At 47.0% G+C, this 21,087-nt stretch overlaps 8 protein-coding genes across 8 annotated transcripts; 5 read left to right on the top strand and 3 right to left on the bottom strand.

Moving 5' to 3' along the window:
* The first annotated feature begins 149 nt into the window (after nt 1-149).
* Nucleotides 150-1,354, top strand: EDB93DRAFT_828473 (phosphoribosylglycinamide formyltransferase). The gene is made up of 3 exons (XM_041457629.1): nt 150-226; nt 286-353; nt 414-1,354. Exons 2-3 carry the CDS (start codon nt 290-292, stop codon nt 1,058-1,060), a joined length of 711 nt encoding a protein of 236 aa, XP_041303626.1. The 5' UTR covers nt 150-226; nt 286-289; the 3' UTR covers nt 1,061-1,354.
* On the bottom strand, nt 1,238-1,972 carry EDB93DRAFT_1254328 (uncharacterized protein; the record flags this gene model as incomplete). Its single annotated transcript, XM_041453594.1, has 3 exons — nt 1,238-1,301; nt 1,359-1,542; nt 1,591-1,972. 3 exons carry the CDS (start codon nt 1,970-1,972, stop codon nt 1,238-1,240), a joined length of 630 nt encoding a protein of 209 aa, XP_041303625.1.
* A 518-nt stretch (nt 1,973-2,490) lies between these two features.
* On the bottom strand, nt 2,491-3,556 carry EDB93DRAFT_1242573 (uncharacterized protein; the record flags this gene model as incomplete). The annotated part of the gene is made up of 5 exons (XM_041452028.1): nt 2,491-2,708; nt 2,802-2,988; nt 3,032-3,228; nt 3,357-3,451; nt 3,489-3,556. The coding sequence occupies 5 exons, from the start codon at nt 3,554-3,556 to the stop codon at nt 2,491-2,493; spliced, it is 765 nt and encodes a 254-aa protein (XP_041303624.1).
* Nucleotides 3,557-6,246: 2,690 nt separating this feature from the next.
* On the top strand, nt 6,247-7,185 carry EDB93DRAFT_1171184 (uncharacterized protein). Its single transcript, XM_041450357.1, has 3 exons — nt 6,247-6,441; nt 6,498-6,731; nt 6,785-7,185. The coding sequence occupies exons 1-3, from the start codon at nt 6,313-6,315 to the stop codon at nt 6,836-6,838; spliced, it is 417 nt and encodes a 138-aa protein (XP_041303623.1). The 5' UTR covers nt 6,247-6,312; the 3' UTR covers nt 6,839-7,185.
* Nucleotides 7,186-8,450: 1,265 nt separating this feature from the next.
* EDB93DRAFT_1107156 (uncharacterized protein) lies at nt 8,451-8,987 on the top strand (the record flags this gene model as incomplete). The annotated part of the gene is made up of 3 exons (XM_041447693.1): nt 8,451-8,591; nt 8,652-8,885; nt 8,934-8,987. 3 exons carry the CDS (start codon nt 8,451-8,453, stop codon nt 8,985-8,987), a joined length of 429 nt encoding a protein of 142 aa, XP_041303622.1.
* A 1,861-nt stretch (nt 8,988-10,848) lies between these two features.
* On the bottom strand, nt 10,849-11,717 carry EDB93DRAFT_1092468 (uncharacterized protein; the record flags this gene model as incomplete). The annotated part of the gene is made up of 2 exons (XM_041446434.1): nt 10,849-11,516; nt 11,594-11,717. The coding sequence occupies 2 exons, from the start codon at nt 11,715-11,717 to the stop codon at nt 10,849-10,851; spliced, it is 792 nt and encodes a 263-aa protein (XP_041303621.1).
* Nucleotides 11,718-16,023: 4,306 nt separating this feature from the next.
* EDB93DRAFT_1254323 (uncharacterized protein) lies at nt 16,024-18,126 on the top strand (the record flags this gene model as incomplete). The annotated part of the gene is made up of 2 exons (XM_041453593.1): nt 16,024-16,108; nt 16,169-18,126. The coding sequence occupies 2 exons, from the start codon at nt 16,024-16,026 to the stop codon at nt 18,124-18,126; spliced, it is 2,043 nt and encodes a 680-aa protein (XP_041303620.1).
* A 229-nt stretch (nt 18,127-18,355) lies between these two features.
* On the top strand, nt 18,356-18,796 carry EDB93DRAFT_1254322 (uncharacterized protein; the record flags this gene model as incomplete). The annotated part of the gene is made up of 1 exon (XM_041453592.1): nt 18,356-18,796. One exon carries the CDS (start codon nt 18,356-18,358, stop codon nt 18,794-18,796), a length of 441 nt encoding a protein of 146 aa, XP_041303619.1.
* Between the last annotated feature and the right edge of the window lie 2,291 nt (nt 18,797-21,087).

Below are 21,087 nucleotides of genomic sequence, written 5' to 3'. Positions count from 1 at the left end.
AACTTACCCAGAGTCCTCTCCTTGAAGACATTGTGCTTTTCTGCCGCTTCAAAGTTTAAGCTCGAGTTTCTAATCAGAATGTTATTTTTGGAGATTCAGACCCCAAATGCTGAATATTTGCTAAGTCTGAATGCGGTACGCCACAACAGCGTAACATTGTATTGTACGTAATTAACCCCCCGTACCTCTGCCAAAACATTGCAGATTATAATTAAGTGCTTACAAGGTATACAAATTGAAGCATGCATATCAATAGACTTTCACTAAGAGAGACATTCGTTCCAGTGCCATGAAAGATCAAAGCGCTGCACCAACGTCACCAAGACGATTGGCTGTCCTCATCTCGGGAGAAGGTATGTGTCAAATCCTGATCTCGCAAACGTACATCCTACCATATCGGATCGCAACCACAGGAACCAACCTTCAAGCACTGATCGATGCACAGAACACGCCATCCCTGCCTAACACCCGCATCGTCATCGTCCTCTCCAATCGCAAGAACGCACGTGGTCTGATACGCGCTTCCACCGCATCGCCTCCGATCCCTACAGCATACCTCGGCCTTCAGCCGTTCATTAAATCGAACCCTGGAAAGACGCGCGAGGATTATGATGGGGAGGTCGCGCGCGTCGTGTTGCGCGCCAGGCCGGATGTGGTCGTGTGTGCGGGGTGGATGCATATCATGAGCGAGGGGTTTTTGGATGTGTTCAGGGGAACGCGGGTGTTGGACGGTGAGGAGGCGCTTGCGAGGGAGGTGCCTGTGATCAATATTCATCCGGCGTTGTTTGGGCAATTTGATGGTGCGCATGCAGTCGAGCGAGGGTTTGAGGCGTTCCAGAAGGGGGAGGTTGATGAACTGGGCGTGATGGTACATCGTGTAGTAAAAGAAGTTGATCGCGGGGAGCCGTTAATTCAGAGAAGAGTAGAGGTGGTGAAGGGGGAAACGATAGAGGCTTACGAGGAGAGGCTACATAAGGTAGAGTGGGAGATCATTGTCGAGGCTACTCGGATAGTGCTGGACGAGGTACAACCGCCCCTGTCAAGCGACGGTTCAAGTTGACATAATCAGGCCTGCGCGGTGGAAGGCCAACGTGTACAGAATTAACAAAAGGAATACCGAGTTAGAGAGATAAGGTAAAGATTAGATTATAACGAGAATATACTATGCAAATTAGTCTACAGGCAGATGATAGGTCTGATTAACGTGAGGGTAAGATACCATTTTCCTAAAGTATGCTCAGAATGGGAACCGCATAGGGCGCGAATCGTGCTGGCTTTTATAATGCGAAGGATAACTGTTACTGCAAATACATCATCAGCCACCCCGGACCTCAAGAAGCTAAATCTGAACAACAGACCTAGATCGTACGTGGTCCTGATGTACGATGACATTCGGAGCACGTCGGTGATACGGAGGAGGTGTCAACACATTCACTATCATCGGCGACGAAAGCCTGCCATTTCCAGATATCTCATCTTGATCATCCTGTTCGAGATCTTCTTCGGGCCAGAACCGATCGGTAATTTTTTCCCGAGTGGAGGCTGAGTTGGACGGTCTAAATCAATCAATCGAACTGAACGGGAACAAACATACAGGAGATGTGAACGCTAAAGAGCAAATGGGGCTCGCCGGTGTTACAATAACATCGGGGATGGTCGATTCGGCGCTTGAAACAGAGTCCGCAGGTTTTGGGCTAGATTCTGTATCCCGGGAAGACCAGGAAGATAACGAGGACGAAGACAACTTCAACGAAGGAAGTAAAAACCTGCGCTTCGTGGCTCTGGAAGTGAAGGATGATTTTTGTGTACGAGTGGATGAAAGAGAATCCCTGCGTTTCGGGATAAGATGACTCAGCACGAAGGATTCGAGAACGGAGGGTGCATGCATTCGAATTTTGATGCTGCGTTGAAGACGTACAAACGCAGAAAGAATGGGGAGAAAGCTTGTAGGGATGAGTTGTGAAAAGGGCATATCACGAGAATTCGAGATCTAGATGACACTACACGGGGTCACTGGCAGGCAAGAAGAACGATGAGGAGCTTTATAGTCCGCCAGTGTCAATGTCAAGGTGTCCCATCGCCCGCGTCCACATCCGCATCCACGGGTAAAGTCGGTGGGCTTTTGTACTAATGGTCAGGTGTGGCCAAAGCGGTGGCACCCATGGTATGGACCTGTGTCTGTGGGCTTGGCATTGTCCTGCGTGCGGAACGAAACGCGGATTGACATGTCTATTATAAGCATGGGTGTTTGATGACTCCATACAAATGAATGAAAGAACACTTGCGTGCAGCTGCGGGCTAGCGAGCCTGCAGGCATAATTACCGGGTAACATCTTCGATCGAGATCCACGGCCGGTGGCCCGGTGATGTCGCTCACGGCTTAACCGGTAACTTGCACCACAGCGACGGTCTAGTGGCTACGTCTTAGACTATAAGCCAACGACGTCAAATGTGGAATAGCCATAGTCATGCTGTCAAGGTGGCGTTCGCTTAACTAACCACCAAACCCGCCATTTGCTCGAACCAGTGGGCCAATGCAGCGACCTTCTTGACGGCGGCGTCGCTTTTCCCGAGCCGGAGGTCCGGCCGGAGACGGTTGTCCTCACGTGTGTAAGGCATGGTCCGAAAGCAAATCTCCGCGGTGGGCTTGTTATACGGAGAAGCGGTGAGGGTGATCGAGCTGCCTGGCTCGCACGTTGGTGCGAGATCTATGTGATGGGAAATGACATGAGTCCACGCAACGCGATCCCAAGGGTGATACGATACGCACTTTCTAGATAGATTATATCTCCACGCTTGACGCCCAATGCACCCCAGGCATCTGCAACGTCCACGCCATGCGGTGAGCTTACACACTGATCCATCTTCATCACCCAGAATCATTTTAAGAACTGAAACTTCTTTCCCTGCGTCTGGGCCTTTCTTCACACGCACTGTATCGGGGCCTTCCACTTCTAGCGTAGCGAGTAATATATTCACTTTTCTTCCCTCTCGCGATTTTTTCGCTGTAGAGTGATGAAAGAGATGAGACCTTGTGAAGGTTAATCTGAAAATGAGGGAAGCGGGCTATAGAAGACGCGTCCGAGTAAGACACAGAGGTGGTTTCCTGTGTTTGATCCATCGCAGCAAGCTGAGACTGTGACTGAGATTGCGATATACGCAGGAATGAAGGTACACCAGTTGTATCTGCAACAGGGGTCGGAGGCCAGGTTATCACCGTCGTCTGTTCTATATGCGCATATAAGGTGGAGCTCGCAATCGTGGAGCTATGCAAAAGACATACCATTCATAAAAGGCTGGCTTCCCTCAGGCCATGCGCTCGGGCCGACACGCTCCTGATCAAACGATTTCTTCACCATAATCGTCGAATATAATGTTCTGGTAGAACAAAGATATTCGTCTGCTCGCGGCCTCGAGTGTTGCGGGAGGATACAGTAGTATTTGGGAGGGCCTCTGTTGAAGGAGGCTCGATAGTCTTCCAGGTGTACGAACCAATCGAGTCTTTTTTGAGATTACTGGCGGACGGGGCGCCGAGGAAGACTCTGAAATGTGTCATAGTGGGAGGGACTCGGAACAATTGCAACTCGGTAGTACTATTTTTAGACTGGAGCCAACTCAAACGTAATTTAAGCTCAATCGCAAACGTTAGTGAAGTTCCCTTGGTTTGTAGTTCAGCGCAATGTACACATGTATGCATATAGTTCATGTGAAGGAATATGGGTCGTGTAGCATACTGATTGATCGTTGCAACTCCAGGTGCGTTTTTTTAATGGAAGATCGGTTTAACGGTCATGATCAATCACGACAATACCTTATTACTGCTTGGTTTGATTGACAGAGTCCTATTCAAGCAATTAGAGAGTATGTGCGGGTACCCGAAATGATCCAACTTAAATCTTCTTGGGTTCGCCCGGCGCCGAAGGCGAAGCACTGATCATAGCTTTGTTTAGGAACGTCTGCGGCTGCGATAGAACCTATTGGCTCATTCAACGGTGATAACTCCTAGATCTCATCGTGAGTGTACAACGCCATTTCATGAAATGATTGCTCTACAGCCGATGCGCGAAAACCTGGTATATCTCATTCATAATGCCTATTCTCATCAGAATCGCTAATAAAATGAAATAATTACTCGCAGGGCCGGCGCAGGCATATGAAAGAACGTATGTAGAACGTTACATTCATTTCCTCCATCCACGCAGTGGGCCTGGCCTGGCACCAATACAAGTAACATCAAACTGGTGAGCAAGAGACAACGATCACAAGCTCTCACCCCAATAAATGCCAGATGCGTTACAATCAGCACTGCATTGCCCCATCAAATTAGAAGGAACCTGAAGATCCAAGTTTTAGCATCTTATTGGCCGTAGGGCCCGTTGGATGTCACCAAGTGGCTTGGATTACACGATAATCACGCCAGCTAGATCTTGCAACGAAGACTGGAAATTATGTGGACAAATGTAGATGTGTGATCCCGGTGGGACAAGGATATTGTTTTTGGGAGCTTACTGGTCAAATAATGTCGACGTCAAGGTTACTTCCAGCACCAACTGTGAACGCTTTGTGCGAAGGCAGCTACGGTGAAAATGGAAGCGAGAAAGATACTTTACACAGTTCTACAGAATATTGGCAGGAAAAAGGATACTGCGCACCTCTATAGTTTGCATTCCTGATGGGCATATCGCACTGTTCAAGTTTCCAGCCAAGCACGAGGCTGTGGAGCTAGATGTATATGCATTCCTATTATCATGTCTGGATGAAATAACCTTGTGCGGCGTGTCCACATGGTAGGGCGGTCAGGGGTTTCCGAGATGATCATCATCTGTGAGCGGATCATGTTTCCATTGCACCCATTTCTTCTTTTCGAGATCGTCCCTCCTAACGATGAAGAACGTGATAGAACGTCAAGCAGCATTCCAGTTGCCAAAGTGATGTGGCATTACAATGAATCGTGTCATGCGCTGCGAAATAAGCTAGCTCACTATTACCGATATATTTTTTGATCTCCATCCAAGACGGCCTAACCATACTCAGCATTGGCTCCCACACCAGTCATAAAACGCAACACGTACCCCAATGAGGGTAGAGCGAGCGACGGTGAGAAGGGCGCTACTGTTGCTCATCTAGTGAGGGATTCTAATGTTAATCTTCGCTCGGTTGCTTCAAGTTCGTGTGGGGATTAAATGGACTACCATAGAAAATGTCGCCTAGCGCTTCCGCATGAGAGGAACCAAAATTCCATGCGCATGGGCACATGGCAATGACAACAGCTACTTCCTCGAAAGCATAACACAAGTCCTTGCACAACGTAAAGTCAAGACTGTATAGAGAGAACTCATCAACTTACTGGTTTCCCAACAGTGACCATTGTATTTCTTCCCGGAAACAGCTGTGCCCACTAATGGTGAAATTATGAAGACCTGTTATGCAGAATCAATGCTCCAAAAAGTCAGGCGATGAGTGAGCTGACGGCTCTTATTTTGATAAAAGGATGTAGTCAGTTATCCTAGGATGGTACTACTCAGTTGTCGTGCATCTTATATCTGCGACATTCATTCTGCACGCGTAGTAGGTCCGAGAAAGACCTCTACGAAAACGAGGGACGGCTTGAGAACCATACCTACAAGGAGAGAAAAGTCATGGAAGGAGAACGACATGCCAAAATACTTTTAGAATTGTTCAGCGCGCTGCGTGACTGCGGAATTGGGGCCTTGAGGACGTTTGCAGCGTGCAATGGCTCCGGGAAAATCTGATGGTGGCCAGCATGCACAAGAATCAGTAGCGGTGATCTGAAAAGCTTGTGTAGCTGTAAATAGGCATGAAGAATCGAGTTATCAACAGACTGCTTGTGGCTGGAGCGGACGTTGGTACACAAGTTCCATTATTTATTACGTCAATTCACTTCCCATCTCAAGTTTGGTAGCTTCAGTCAACCACTACTCTTAGTCCTAGTCAACTCTGAGTCTACTGCATTCAGCCAACCACTCACACACGCATTGACCATAGCCTTCATCATCCAACTTTGAATGAAAGCTGTGCATGTTATGAGTGATTTCCGAATGTCGCCGGCTTCATTGACATAAAGGAACATTCCCTCCGCCTGGCGAATGGATTACTACCGATCACGTCAGTCGGCTCAAGTTGTCAACGAAGCAATATTTTGATGGCACAGCGTACTGCCAGTGGGACCTTCTGACACGCGTGGTTTGAAAGTTGCGGCGAACGCTGCCCTCTCGCCTAAAGCCAAAAAGCCGACAACATATAAAAGGGTGAGCTTTCATCGTCTTGACCAATTCTACAAAATCATTCATTATGAAGTTAGTTCTCTCCCTCGCTCTTTTTGCAGTTTCTGCTTTCGCTCAGAGTGCTGCAATTGGATACCCTCCGCAAGGTCTTTCAGTCTCTCCTGGAAGCAATATGACTGTTCAGGTGGAGAGACCTGTGAGTCTCTGACATGCAATCATGGCTTTTCCTCAATTAACGCTTGGCTTTTACAGGATTCATTAACGGGCTCTGAGGAAGTTGCTGTCGTCATTGGCATACAGTCATGCCCAGGATCACCGTGCATTTCCCCTGCTGATTACATGGGCCAAATTTTGTACAACGGTCCCTTCGACCCACAGTTCCACGAGACGTACCTCCCCCCTTACGACAACTTCACAGTACAGATTCCAAGTAGTATCGCCAACGGAACCGCTCTTCTTGGGGTTGCTCATGTAACTCTTGTGGGAGTGAGTATTCTAAACATTGTTCAAAAGTGCTCGCAACTAACGATATGGTCTAGGCTGGGTTGTACCCTTTTCTAGAGACTCTGAATCGTACCATCACAATTTCATGATCGTATTTCTCATTTCACGACTATGGACCTTTTGGGACTATTTGGATATAGACGGACGTTGTGTAGTGCAACGATGCATACATATACTAGTAATTCGGTGGTTGTACATATTTCTGTGATGTCCTTTGTGCTACTCAAATGCTTGCGAATTCTCATCTTCTTTTGCGATCGTGTGACATGTCATAGTATCCCAGTGTTGCAGTACTTTACCACAAATCGTTGTACATATGTTTCCTTTCGTGTTGTACAGCAAGTACTATAAATGAATTCCAAGGCGTTCCGGATAGCCAAATTAGGGTTGGACGGAGCGGAACGGTTCATTGGGGACGGCCGGTCACTTCCAATTTTCCGGTATACACCTCTGTTGCAAGCGATGCTCACGTCAGCCTGAGTAAAAAGAAAAACCAAGGCTTCATTCAACATCTTCCTTCTATTTGGTCTGGGAGACTACTCAGCACTACGGCAGAGCCAATTAAAGCTCAAAGGTTTGGTCTCAAAAATAAGATACTTAGTTTCACATTCCCTTGATGACAAGTCCGAGTCCGGCCAGCGGACGCCGAGACACGCCGTCACGGTTAACCTATCGAGCAATCGATCCTTGCCGTCGATGCTCCGAGTGAAATGGGACATTGGGTGTAGTACAACCTTCTCCTCAGATCGATTGGCGTACCTGATTTTATTGTATAGATATGTAACTTGCCATGGTCCACATACTAGTGGAGCCTATCGCTCACTAAGGCCAAGTGCCAGTATTCATCATTCCCCAGAAAGACAGAACATTGTGACTTATTGCTCGCGTCATTCCAATCATTCCAATGGTAGCTGCCATTCACCGCGCAACCCCTTACGCTAGGAACCATCACCGATAATAGCATCAGAAGTACTAATACTTTGCGCTCAAACTTGAATACGAACGTTCCGGGGAATATTCTCGCATTTTTGAGGACACGGGCAAGAAGGCCTTCGATGCACCGCAATAGCGTACGCATGCACAGTAATAATGCCCTTTCGCGGCACCTGCAGATAGTGTTACGGTCGTCGTTCGCCGGGCCCGTTGCCTCATTCCGATCACATCGGTCAACTAGATCGACTGCTTTACCTGCCTAGCAGTAACGTGAACCATATTTTAAAAATGATGATTACAGTCAATAACAGTCAAGTAATCGTCACCTCCTGCAAAATCATGCTGCGGGGAAAATTTGCGTTTAGCTCTGATTATTCTTTGAGCACTCCACAGAACATATGTCAGCCTTATTTGCCCAGGCAGCACCAGCGGCTTTTTTTCACATACGTACTAATGTCTGCCTTTCCCGGCTTAGCTCATGGTACAGACTGCGGATAACTCACCCCAATATTACAGACACCGGGGTCGGGTAGGTAAGCAGTATAACATCAACTTTGCATCACTATTCACAATACCCAGGTTGGTCGTAGGTATATCTTCATTATTGTGGCGTTTGCATCTCCATTTTAGTGTTATGCATTTGCATTGGCGTTGACGTCACACCTATAGATGTTTTTCAAGTTGCACTACCAAATGTAGCGCCCGCTCAGCGTATATAAACTTTGACACTCTAACGCTCTCTCCAGAAACTCCACACTCACATCTGCAATGCACTTCCTAATCAAAGCGCTGATTGCTACCACTCTCATGGTGGTGTCTGTTTGTGCTCAGGGCGCCTTCATAAACCTGCCTGCGCCTGGCTCCAGTATCACTGCAGGTACCAACTTTACTGTGCAAATAGGCCTCCCGGTAAGCTCTCAAGCACTCATTCTCCAGAGTATGGTATTCAATAACCACATGTATCATCAGGACACACTTACTAACAGTGATGAGATATCGATCGTCATCGGTATCCAGTCTTGCCCAACTGGGAACTGTTTCCCCATTAGTGAAGCTATGGGTACTGTCTTGTATGAAGGCCCATTTAATCCCGAGTTTGGATCGGGCGCAGACGACCCATATGAGGACTTTTCTGTTCAAGTCCCTGCATCCTTCGCCACCGGGCAAGCACAACTTGGACTTGCTCACTTTAACCTCATTGGAGTACGTTCCCTGACCATATTTGATGTAAAGATCTGACACGCGTTGCAGGCGCTTTTATTTCCGAACTTACAACTCGTCAATGAGACTGTTTACGTTGTTTAGGTGGCCGTGCACCAAAGCAGTACAATATATATCGCAGTTGATGTAATGCACGATGCTCGTTGCGTTAAAATAATCACATGTTTGTTCCAGAGCGCGGTCGCTCATCAAATAACTACCATACCGACTTGTTCATATAAGGCAACCGGCAAAAAGGTTTCCGATACCGCTAGGCCGCATAGCTCAGCGCTCGGAATCGATATACAGTCATGCAAGTTTGCCAAAAAGGCTGGAATGCTGGATAAATCTGCTCTATGAAGCCCGCATGTCGTGGTGGGCATTTTCCTTTCTTAAAGACTCATCTTCATTGCAGTCATCAGTTTTCGAGGTTCAGCATTTGCTTCAACTACCCCCCGCCGAAATCTCATTCGGAGATAGAAAGTCTTGGTCATCCCGAACGAAGCAATTCAATATCATGTTCCTGACAGTCGGTGCATACGACGTGTGGAACGGGCATGGACTATAAGGGAAACCTAAGACCAAACCTTCATAGCGGGTGGCTACAACCTGAGCGGGACTGCTGACGACGAGCCAGGACCCCTGACGCTGCCGAGGACCTACACCGGACCCTACTAAACTACCGACTACGAGCCAGAAACTCCTGACGTTCCCGAGGATATTCGCGCCAGACCACCCTGGTACACCACACGACGTACAAAGTAAGATATTAGTATCGCGCGACAGGAGACGATCTGAATTTATGTGGTACCTTCCAGAGCACTCTGAGACATCATCGACGATACGACCAACTTTGTAGACGGCATCGTAACTGCCTTTTGGAAGTTGAACGTATTGGCAAATTGTTTTCTTGAGACACCTTGTGCAGAGGCAACAAGCCCAGACCAACCCATTGTAATTTTGAATATGATTTTCTAGAAGACCACCTCTGAAGGCAGGCATTGATTCAGATATCTTTAAGCGATCTTACTGATCTGCGATACACACCGGCAAAGGGATATGATATCATCGTGGCGATCTCCAAGGAATCTAGAGCATGAAGACAAAAAGGTCGAGTAACTCACTCCATGAGATAAATTCGATATTGTGAGAGGATTTGTATGTAGCAACGCCCCAGGTGTATATGTGCGTCGTGTCACGAAGATGGACCCAGGTCCTCATGTATCCTGCTGATTACATAAAATACAGGATGTAAATATTGTGGCCTGGCAGTGACTTGAATACCTCTTAACCGCACGAGGGATCAATTCAATTTCTAAATCAAGCTCGCTAGCTATATCTTTGCAACAATGTATATGCGAGCGTCGCGCACTATGCAGGGCAGGCTCACCCGACCTCAAAGTCGAGGTGGTAATTTGACAAGTTCCCGTTGAATGTAGGGCGCTGACAGATAAATGGAGCTAGAACTGTATCGTGAGGAGAAGCGATTGCGAATGGAAGTGGAATATTTAGGGGGGAAAGATGCGAAGAAGCCATAAATCGAAGAAAGGAAGATTCAGCCCGGCTAGCGCTGGTGGGGAGGGGGATCGTACTTTTCTGCCCTTCTCTTCTCTTCGCAGCTTCTAGATCTATGCCCAATGATTGGTGTCCCTACGTAATTCATATATATGTAATGGCTTTGTAAAGTTTTTTTACACGGACGATGAGAAATCAATATTATTATCACAAGAGCTATAGTAGCTTCGAGGGTCCGCAACAAGAATAACTAACCGTATCACCAGGGATCAAGATTACGTAATATGCATTTAGCAGGGGAGTAGCAGTATCACTAGAGATACATTGCAAGGGAACGGATGAGCGTCCGAATGATATAAATGCGGGATGAGTAAACGTGCACCATGAGAGTAAAAGACGAAAGAAGATAAGACGTGTATGGGTAACGGTGAAACACAAATACTATCACAAGCTAGAACGACTCGATAAATTTTGTGCCTCCTTCAAAAGTCCGCACTGATGTCGATGATTGTGTAGAAAAATGTCGGTGGTCGGGCGGGCGCACCTCTTCGTCGTCCATGCTTGCATCTCGATGTGATCCACGGGACATAGGCGAGCTTGATTGCGAGAGCGGCGACTGCGACCGTGCAAACGTCACCCGCTGTGGCGATGTCACATGCAGTGGGCCCTTTGCATACGGATCCCCATAATGCATAGGTGCATACGACTCCGCATCTGACAGCGGTGAGTCCATTTCTGGGGCCTGGGGGCTGTAAGGTCCCTCTTGAAAAGACCTGGAAAAGGGCTGCATGGGCTGCTGTGCCCTATGTTCTTCACCGTGATCTGAATTAATCTCCCATTCATCACCTGAGCCAGCTTGGATCCAGCCACGCCCACCTCGTCGTCCGCCGCTCCTGCTCCTACTACTCCATTTATCTGGCCACATCCCGCGCAGCTTGTCCCCAAAGAAGCTGCGTCCCGCTGTTGAATCGTTTTCTTGGTTGTCGCGGTTACGGCGGTAGCGCTCACGGCGGGAAATGCGATCTTGTTCGGAGGGTTCATGGTTGCGGAGGAGGAAGAAGACTGCGATACAGCAGATAAGGATGAGCACACTCAAAGCGACGACGAGCCCGATGAAACCTGTTGGGGATTAATATTTGAGATATTACTCGTGCAATCATATGTTGGAGAGAGGCAGGGGAGGGGAAACTACATACCTCCTTGTGAACCGCCAATTTCCGGGACTGTTCGTCTGCTGAGTATGGCTGCATCATGGGCTCGACTGTCTACAGATACAAAGAAGCAGGCAAAGAAGAGTGTGGCGGATGATGGGCCCCTCATGAACATCTTTAGGATGACACGAACGGTTCAGAGGCGATGATGGAACCTCTTCTCAAAATCAAGTGAGAGACTAGGTCACTGGGGTAGATAGCGCTGGGGAGTGGACACGGCGATTTGAAACCTGTGTGTAAGTGCAACTTGACGCTGGCATGCGCATCCCGCACGCTGTTGCCACGAGTAGACTTGACCAAGTCCAGGCCGGATCCGACCGGCTTTCATAATGTCACCGAGCTTCGCTGCCCAACTTGATACAAAGTATTACAAACTACTAACTAGTTAATTAACCAGGCGATGATTTCGCATTGTAACCCATGAGGCAACACTCCCTGCCTCGTGTCCATCATGGATCTGCGCCTACTCAAATGCTTCCCCTACACGAAATAAAAATGTGATCTAGATCTCCAAGCTTTTGATGACCGTTATAGGAGGCTAATCGCATTTCAAGGTCTTTCTGCTCAGCTTACTGTTTTGTTCGCTTAGGGCTGTAAGATTCATAAATTTGGCATGCATTTTTGGCGGAAAGAAATCGAGGATGGATAAATCAGCGACATAATTTTAATCATTTGACAGATAAACGAGGGCGTATCAAAGTGGCATGTCAACTTGAACATAGCTGATCATGGCCAATCGTTGTCGTGCAAGGCAACAAAATACAAGACTTCTCTGAGTGACAGCGTACGAGATATAAACAACGATGCGAGTTGAAGTCGAAGAAGATACACGAACTGATTCCCTCATTTTGAAACGATAACTGAATGCTTGATGTCGTGAGTCTGCACCATTTTGGGCGAGCACCAGTCGAAGGCATGCCCTTATTCGAGTTCCTAGCCTGGAAGAGGATTGATGAGATGCATTTGTACGCGACGAGTTCGCATACATTGTAGTGATCTTCTGCGACCGGGCCACTCGGAAATTAGTTGCATTCTGATCCGAGACTTATAGTCGTGTCGGTAGATAACGTCAACCTTGAAGTTCTTGGTTGCGTTACTATCACCTGATTCGGAATGCACAATCGATGGATAATGCACAATGCACTCCAGAGCTCACCACTCTACATATATTTCATTCGGAACAGCTGGTGGACAATTATTAGCATACATTCAATAATACTACCAATTCAAAATTTTAAAATCGGTGCTGTGAAGCCTTCCCGAGATGAAACATTGTGCGAGTGTGCCCAAAATGAGTGATTTTTGGACACTAAATCCAAGATCCACCCAGATCCCATTAACCTATCAACACAGAAAGTTCAAAATATGTGAAATGCACCATCCTGAATCTACTCCAGGTGTTTCTATGTCAATAGGACACCACCACAGCATGCTATTCGCGATTCATGAGCAAAGCGTGACGGTCAGGCTAGATTGGGAAATCACACTCTCGGCTTGGTTGAGTCTCCGCTTTCTTTGCATTCGGCAGAATCGGCACATACCAGCATCTGTTCCTTTGAAGACACCAGAGGACATTGTTACATTACAAGGACAGTCGACCAATGCCAAGGACAGCTCGAGTTTTTCGCAACCGCCCTTCACCACATTCACAACCTCCTCTCACACGCGAGGATCGTGAAAAACGTATCAAGGATGCAATCGATACATGGCGTGGGGGTGAAACTAAAAGCCTTCCTGCACCATTAAATAGAGTTTCAGCAAATAATGATCACTCAGCACATCCTAGTGTTTATTACTAGATATTATTCCCTCAATGAAATTTGATTTGGAGCTCGTTATTGAAGCTTGAAGTTATGAACGGTGCGGAACACTGGACTTTCATTCGCTTTGCACGCTGTCGGACTGTGAATATCATTGTGTATTGGCCGAGGTGCCGCGCGTGACATAGTGTGACGAAATTGTGCATTTCTATTGTGTTTTCGACACCTCAACTTCCAGTGCTGCCGCTGCAACAAGCTCGCAACAAAATTAAAAAATTCTTGTTGGGCCTAATGCACAGAGACCTAAAGTATACACTACAGTAGATCCGATACGAATATGTGTTGTTGTTGTGTTGCTATTCAGCAATAAGTGTAAATTGTGCATTTCCCGTCGAATGATAGTATGTGCCAGCTCGTGAGTGATGATCTTCGTCAGTGGCGTAAGCTAGTCATTATCAGAGAACATATGACCCGGAAACATTAATATGCTGGAATAAAGGTCATCATGATATTCACCTTCAGTTGATTCAATATCATCGAAACAGATCTGGACATCGCAATGGGGTGAGAATCCGAGTCAGCAGAAACTGCATCACATGCCGGTTGCATGAACGAGCTGAGTTTTTCTACTGCAAAATTGAACCACACCTATTGTAATAATCTGGATTCACCGGCAGTTCTTCCATCGATTCCAATTAATGTCATCATTAATTGTAACGACATTCCGTGCTGTGACTATCGCTGGTCATGAAGAGATATGATCAGATGGTGACCATGATGTACTAGTAGTACTTACTGACACGGATTCAGCGCTGCAGCTTCCAACTGTCATTTATAACGCAAACCATGGACAACGCTTTCAGGATCTAACGCACTATAAGGATTGTAACACTCACGACGCGATGGAAGAATCAAAGAAAACTCTATTCGGCTGAAGTTGATTACAAATTCATTCTGACACTTGCTGCAGAAAGAATCCACTTTACCGCGGAAACGTCATTATTTCAACCAACATTACAAAATTATTATGACGTCGGTTTACTTCGATTCCCGATGCTGAACGAATCCTTGACACCGTCAATTGTGTCAACCGCATCAGGACCTCAAATCGCGTCTTGGATTGGCGAAATTACAGAGACGGCAGCTAATATCTTTGCGTCTCTTCTCCCAGGATCAGGTCAATGGTTTTGGCATGATTAACTTCATGGTCATCTCTCTACGCTTATCAAACACGTCTCGTCATCGAAGCCCTTGTAGAACATTCATGCTTGTGTCCTACCTTCTAACATCTGATCTTTCCAGTATCTTCGGCCTAGGATACGCATTTGGTGTCGCATGTTGCAGCATTCTGGAGTCGTAGCGGTTGTTTTCACATCATATGAAATGCAGTGTGGCGTCCCGGGCCTTGGAAGATTCTTAATTCAAGCGTTAACTGCGTTAACAAAATAACGGAAACAGGTCAGAGCACAAACTGTAGCGTTATTCTGTGAACTTAATTCCTTACATCTTCAGCTACACAAACGAAGTCGGTACAAGTACTAGTTACCTTCGAGCTCGAACATAACGAGAGTGGTTTGCGAATCCGATATTTTTGATCTCACCGCGGCCACCCAATCATGTTTTTATCACCTCCGGCGACATGGTATGCCGAGTTGAACATGACGAGACCATGATGCGACGTATGTCAACCGAATTATGTATGCGACATGAAGTTTACGCTCATGCGAACATTATCATAGGTTGCTCGAGCTCAGTCATCGATTTTTCCACCAATAGTTCGCCACCCGTCAACCACCATTATAGGCTAACCTTAGAGAAGGTCGAATTTTCCAATCAGTTCAGGTGCTGTAAGGCGTTTGACTATCGACATTCTACTTCCAGCTTCCGTTCTAGAGTTTGCAGTTGACAATTCAACCATTCATCGCACTTCGTAACAGGGTTCATATGACCGCTGACAATCACAGTCCCGATTTATACTGCTGGCAAGGCCTCTTTGTGTGCGTGGAATTTCTTTGGAGGCAATGTATGCGAGGGGATGCAGGAGGGTGCAAGCTTATACTGGGATGGCAAGTCCTCGGCTTCCGTACCAAGCATACGCTACTTAACGTCGTTCTAGCCGAATTCTTTGTACCAGATGCGCTCTGACGAGATATATTTCGACTTGAATCAACTCATAGAAGCAGAATTGTTCAGTCAGAGAGCCTGTTGCATAAAACATGCCATGCCGGCTACTAGTGATGGCACCACTTAGAAATGGACCCCGATATGATTCTAGGGGCACCTTGTAAGTGAGCCGTGATGAGGCATAACATGCTTTCCTCGTAAGTACCAGGCACCTACTACATTCTATATGCTGATCCGCTTGCACGATATTTGATTAGGTTGAGTCATTCCATGAGGGCATAGAAAGAATTGTTACAGCATGGGAAGCAACTTGAGGTTCGTACCAGCCAGACATGAGATTATCCTGACCTCCGTTCTTACGATGGTGACGTCCTTTGTTTGTGGCAAGCGAGTTGCATATCGTCTTTCTTTGAATAAAACTGTTTGGATCGAAGTACTACTGTTTTCGTCAGGTGGTTCGGAGGAGTATAAAAGTTCTCGTGACTCTGACGGGATTCGACATCGATACTGGTCACTCCTCTCGATCTCAATATGCAGCTCTCACATGCTTTCACGACACTTATGGCCTTTGTTGTTATTGCTGCAGCGTATCCAGCACCACATTTATTGATGAGATGTAAGGATTCATGTGTCACTCAAGTTAGTAAGATCGATGCTGATATGCTATGCTATGTAGCGTTGGCTAGGCACGAAGTGCTTGACTCTAACCTCGATGTCTACCAAAACACTAGGGCTGTCGGCTCTCCTGGCCCACTCACCCCACACATCACGCCCAACCCTGCCTCTGATTCGCCCAACGGAGTTCACAAGCACGCAGAACTTGACTCCAACTTTCCTATCAGCAGCAATGGGCCTGAATCTAGGGACTTCAGCCCTCCCAGTGCTCCCGGCGCGCCCGACTCACCCAACTTGCCCAAGAAGCGCGCCGAGCTTGACTCCAATTTTCCTATCAGTAGTAATACGCCAGGGTCTAGGGACCTCAGCCCTCCAGGCGCACCCGACTCACCTAACACAGCTGACAAGCGCGCGGAGCTTGACTCCAACTTTCCTATCAGTAGCAATGGGCCGGACTCAAGGGACCTCAGCCCTCCCAGCGCTCCTGGTGCGCCCGACTCGCCCAACACGCCTAACAAGCGCGCGGGGCTTGACAACACTGCTTGTACCTACCCTACCCTACCTACAGATCCTAATTCGTCTAGCAAGCGCGCGGAGCTTGACAACACTACCACATGTCCTCCCGCACCTACAGCACCTACAACGCCCGATCAGTCCAGCAAGCGCGAGGAGGTTGGCTCCAACACAACCACCTGTCCTACTGCGCCTACGGGGGGTGACGAGTCTAGCAAGCGCGGGGAGCTTGATAACACAACCACCTGCTCTCCCGCACCAACAGGGGGTGACGAGTCTAGCAAGCGCGAAGAGGTTGGCTCCAACACAACCACTTGTCCTACCGCACCTACAGGGGGTGACGAGTCCAGCAAGCGCGGGGAGCTTGATAACACAGCCACTTGCTCTCCCGCACTAACAGGGGGTGACGAGTCTAGCAAGCGTGATTCCAACACAACCACGTGTCCTACCGCACCCACCCTACCTGCAGGGGGCGACGAGTCTAGCAAGCGCGAGGAGCTTGACTCCAACACGACCACGTGTCCTACTACACCTACCCTACCTACAGGGGGTAATGAGTCTAGCAAGCGTGAGGAGCTTTACTCCAACGGTCCTGGCACACCCGGTGCGCCTAAGACTAGGGACATGGGCTTGCCCGACCAGAGCTCTCCCAGCTCTCCCGGCTCTCCTAGCACACCAGACTCGCGCGATGTGGACTCACTTGACAAGCGTGTAGAGCTGGATTCCAACGGTCCTGACACGCCCGATTCGCCGATGACTAGGGACATAAGCCACCTCAGTTCTCTCAGCTCTCCCGACTCTCTCGGGTCTTCTAACTCTCTCAGCTCTCCCAGCTCTCCCAGTTCTCCCAACTCACCCGACGGGCCTGACAAGCGCGGAGAGCGTGACTCCAACGGTCCTAGCAGACCTGACTTGCCAAACAAGCGCATGAAGTTGAAGCTCGACTCTAATGGTCCTAACAAACCTGAGTTCGACTCCAATGGCCTCCACGAACCTGAATCACCAAACACACGCGCGCAGCTCGACTCCAATGGCCCTAGCAAACCTGAGTTGCCAAACAAGCGCACAGAACTCGACTCCAATGGCCCTAGCAAACCTGAGTTGCCAAACAAGCGCACGGAACTCGATTCCAATGGCCCTAGCAAACCTGAGATGCCGAACAAGCGCACGGAACTCGACTCCAATGGCCCTAGCAAACCTGAGTTGCCAAACAAGCGTACGGAGCTTGACTCAAACGGCCCCAGCAAACCTGAGTTGCCAAACAAGCGCATGAAGCTCGACTCAAACGGCCCCAGCAAACCTGAGTTGCCAAACAAGCGTACGGAGCTCGACTCAAACGGCCCCAGCAAACCTGAGTTGCCAAACAAGCGCATGAAGCTCGACTCAAACGGCCCTAGCACACCTAACCTTCCAGACAAACGCTTCGGGGGTCCTGATCATACGCGCCTTCACTCGGGCGGTCCTGACAAGCCTGATGGTCCCGATGGTCCTGACGGGGCTCTATAGGGTGATCGAGAAACGACCCCTAACCATGTCATTTGTCTGATAGAGGTACCTTGTTATCTTTCTGCGCTGTTATTCAGCACGACTTATTACTTTTCAGCTTTATAATAGAGGGCGTTATGGCGCTATCGATCGCTATGTATGTACTTTGAACATCGATTTTGTTATATGACCTTTATTGTTATATCTTTATGGGGAATACATACACGTTGATATATGATTTTGTTGTATAATGCTTCTCATTAGGAATAAAATAAAATTTTCATGCAGAGTACACCGCACTGAGATCGAGCATCTTCCAACACAATCTCTCGCTTGTGCTAGCGACGACATCAAACCTCTCAAGCGTGCCCATTTTATACTTCCCCAACTTGTCACGGTTTACCCTATATCCTCTACCAACCCTCCGTCAACACCGAACCTCAAAGATGAGAAACGGGCAATCGAAGAGAGAGAGGCGGAGACGCCGGAGAGACGCAGGAGAGTTGTCAGAGGCAACTCTATTGGTCCGAACGAAACGGAAGATTGGTGGAATTTGGACAAGGTGGAATCGTTCTATAGAGAGTGTTGCGCATCAAGAGAGGAAGAACCAGATCCCGCGATCTCTGCTGCCTTTAAGGTGACAAAATTTACTTGCGGGTTCCAAGAGCACATCAAGCTAATCTCACGGTAAAACCTGAGGAGAAATGATAAGTGCTGGCAGTATGTAAGTCCGGTGAGTTCCCACAATCATCGCGAGATAATCAAAGTTGAGCCTCGATTATCACTGCCTTTTGGCCTAACGGTTGAACGTTGAAACGTCGAGGCCTCGAGGGTTGTAACTTGTTAGCAGAAGTAGCCTGAAATACGATAACCTGGTATTTGTCGCTACTCACAAATAATACAATGTTGAAAGTATCATGGTGTGCAATCACCATCCAAACTTGCTAAGCACAGGGACTGTTGTCCATAGCATAGGTTCGTCTTCCGCATAGATGCAGAACTACCATGAGTTGTGAATAACGCTCCTGGAACACGTGTCAGCCGTATATCAAATACTGTCAGGGAACAACTTACTCTGATGGGCTGAAGTTCACGAGCCCTTTGAAGCTGTGCTTGCCCGGCGGACGATCAACGTAGAAACTCGACTAGAAAAGCCCACACGTACACGATGATGGTATGCTACCACACCACTATGAACATCATAATGGCAAGCGCACGACGTTGGAGGGATAGCAATCGCTAGACTTGTTGACATGATGCCCTCCCATTCTGAAAAGTTAATGCATCGAGCAGTGGCTTGTCCCTACGTCTCGTGATGCTGATATACGACTATTCAATGAGCCGACATCCCTATGCTGTAAGATCAGGCATAAAACACATGGGAATTAACATCCTTAACTCGGAGTATTGACGATACCACCGCAGTGTAAGAGCTATTTGTAAGAGGAACATAAGTGACATTGAACCAACCGAGATGGAAGACGAACTTACCGTATGATCATATAAACAAACATTGAACATTGCCTTAGATGCAACTCACCCTCCTTATTGGCTCGCTACGAGCGAGAAATCAACAGAGCAACAGGTGAGTAGTTAACTGTTATGTGTGAGACCTTATCACGAACTTATATGGTCAAAACAGAAATAGGTTTCAAACTTTGGAAAAAATATCTTTTCCTGGGCTGGTACATCATTTAGAGGCATCTTCCAGGAATCATATTATAGAGGATATTTGTAAATGGGTTAGGTACAATATGTGGTTTTGTTACCCCCAAGGGTCCCAAAACATATTAATGACTTGTGATCATGCGGGATTTCCGTTATCTATGTCTAAAAAACCATATATATAAGGTATTTTAGACCCATTGGACTCACTCACAAGCGTATATTTACCTCTATGTATATCTCTATAATATAACTTATCTTGTATATTACTATTCATTCGACAGATCACTTAGGCCGCCGATAGTACCGTCTGAACGGCGTCGTATACAATGGATTACATATAAAACACATACAAATATACAAATACAAATATATTTGTAGTCAATATGGCCGCCGTTGGAACGGTCTGGACGGGGGGACGAATTGTTGTAGTTGAAAATATTTCATACGAGTTATGCAGGCATGTTATTTAATTGTACTACGGTAGGTATATATATAGATCTACTATACGAGCGATATCACAGGACTAATGTAAATTATAATATAAATTCACTATGTATACTAAGATATATACTAAGATTACAACGATAATAGTATAATCCCCCATAAGGGGGAGGGGGGTATAAAGAGAAGTGAGAAGTGAGAACCATGAGAAGTGAGAAGTGAAAAGTGAGAAATGAGATGTGAAAAAGTGAGAAGTGAGAAGTAAAATGTGAGAAGTGAGAAGTCAAGTGAGAAGTGATGAGAAGTGTATGAGAAGTGAGAAGTCAAGTGAGAAGTGTATTGAGAAGTCAGTGAGAAGTGTATTGAGAAGTGATGAGAAGTAGTGAGAAGTGATGAGAAGTGTAGTGAAGTGATGAGAAGTGTCATGAGAAGTGTAGTGAGAAGTGATGAGAAGTGTAATGAGAAGTGATGAGAAGTGTATTGAGAAGTAGTGAGAAGTGTATTGAGAAGTGATGAGAAGTGTAGTGAAGTGATGAGAAGTGTCATGAGAAGTGATGAAATGAGAAGTGTAGTGTGAAGGGATGAAATGAGAAGTGCAGTGAGAAGTGAGGAGAAGTAGTGAGAAGTGTAGTGAGAAGTGATGAAAAGTAGTGAAAAGTGTAGTGTGAGTGAGGGTTAGTGGTGAGAAGTGAGAAGTAGACCTATTGCAAAATACCCCCCCTCCCCCTATCAGATATTATATACCAGGGTGCTCAATTATTACACCTGTTCACTTTAATAGACAGATTTAGTTATAACAATTTGACAAGAATATCATGAAAACATCTTAACAGAAGTTAAGTGTTATCTATAAATTTAAGTTAAATAGTTTCC

This window comes from Suillus bovinus, assembly GCF_016758785.1.
Source record: "Suillus bovinus strain UH-Sbo-P2 chromosome Unknown EDB93scaffold_72, whole genome shotgun sequence".
In the NCBI taxonomy this organism is placed as follows: domain Eukaryota; kingdom Fungi; phylum Basidiomycota; class Agaricomycetes; order Boletales; family Suillaceae; genus Suillus; species Suillus bovinus.
The sequence above is the reverse complement of the archived record's forward strand: the minus strand, read 5'-3'. Positions and strand labels throughout refer to the sequence as shown.

Bases quoted from the DNA above. Each gene is read 5' to 3' on its own strand.
- EDB93DRAFT_828473 (XM_041457629.1), top strand. From the start codon at position 290: ATGAAAGATCAAAGCGCTGCACCAACGTCACCAAGACGATTGGCTGTC. The intron at 354-413 runs GTATGTGTCAAA...TCGCAACCACAG, and splicing joins TGTCCTCATCTCGGGAGAAG to GAACCAACCTTCAAGCACTG.
- EDB93DRAFT_1171184 (XM_041450357.1), top strand. From the start codon at position 6,313: ATGAAGTTAGTTCTCTCCCTCGCTCTTTTTGCAGTTTCTGCTTTCGCT. The intron at 6,442-6,497 runs GTGAGTCTCTGA...TGGCTTTTACAG, and splicing joins CTGTTCAGGTGGAGAGACCT to GATTCATTAACGGGCTCTGA. The intron at 6,732-6,784 runs GTGAGTATTCTA...GATATGGTCTAG, and splicing joins CTCATGTAACTCTTGTGGGA to GCTGGGTTGTACCCTTTTCT.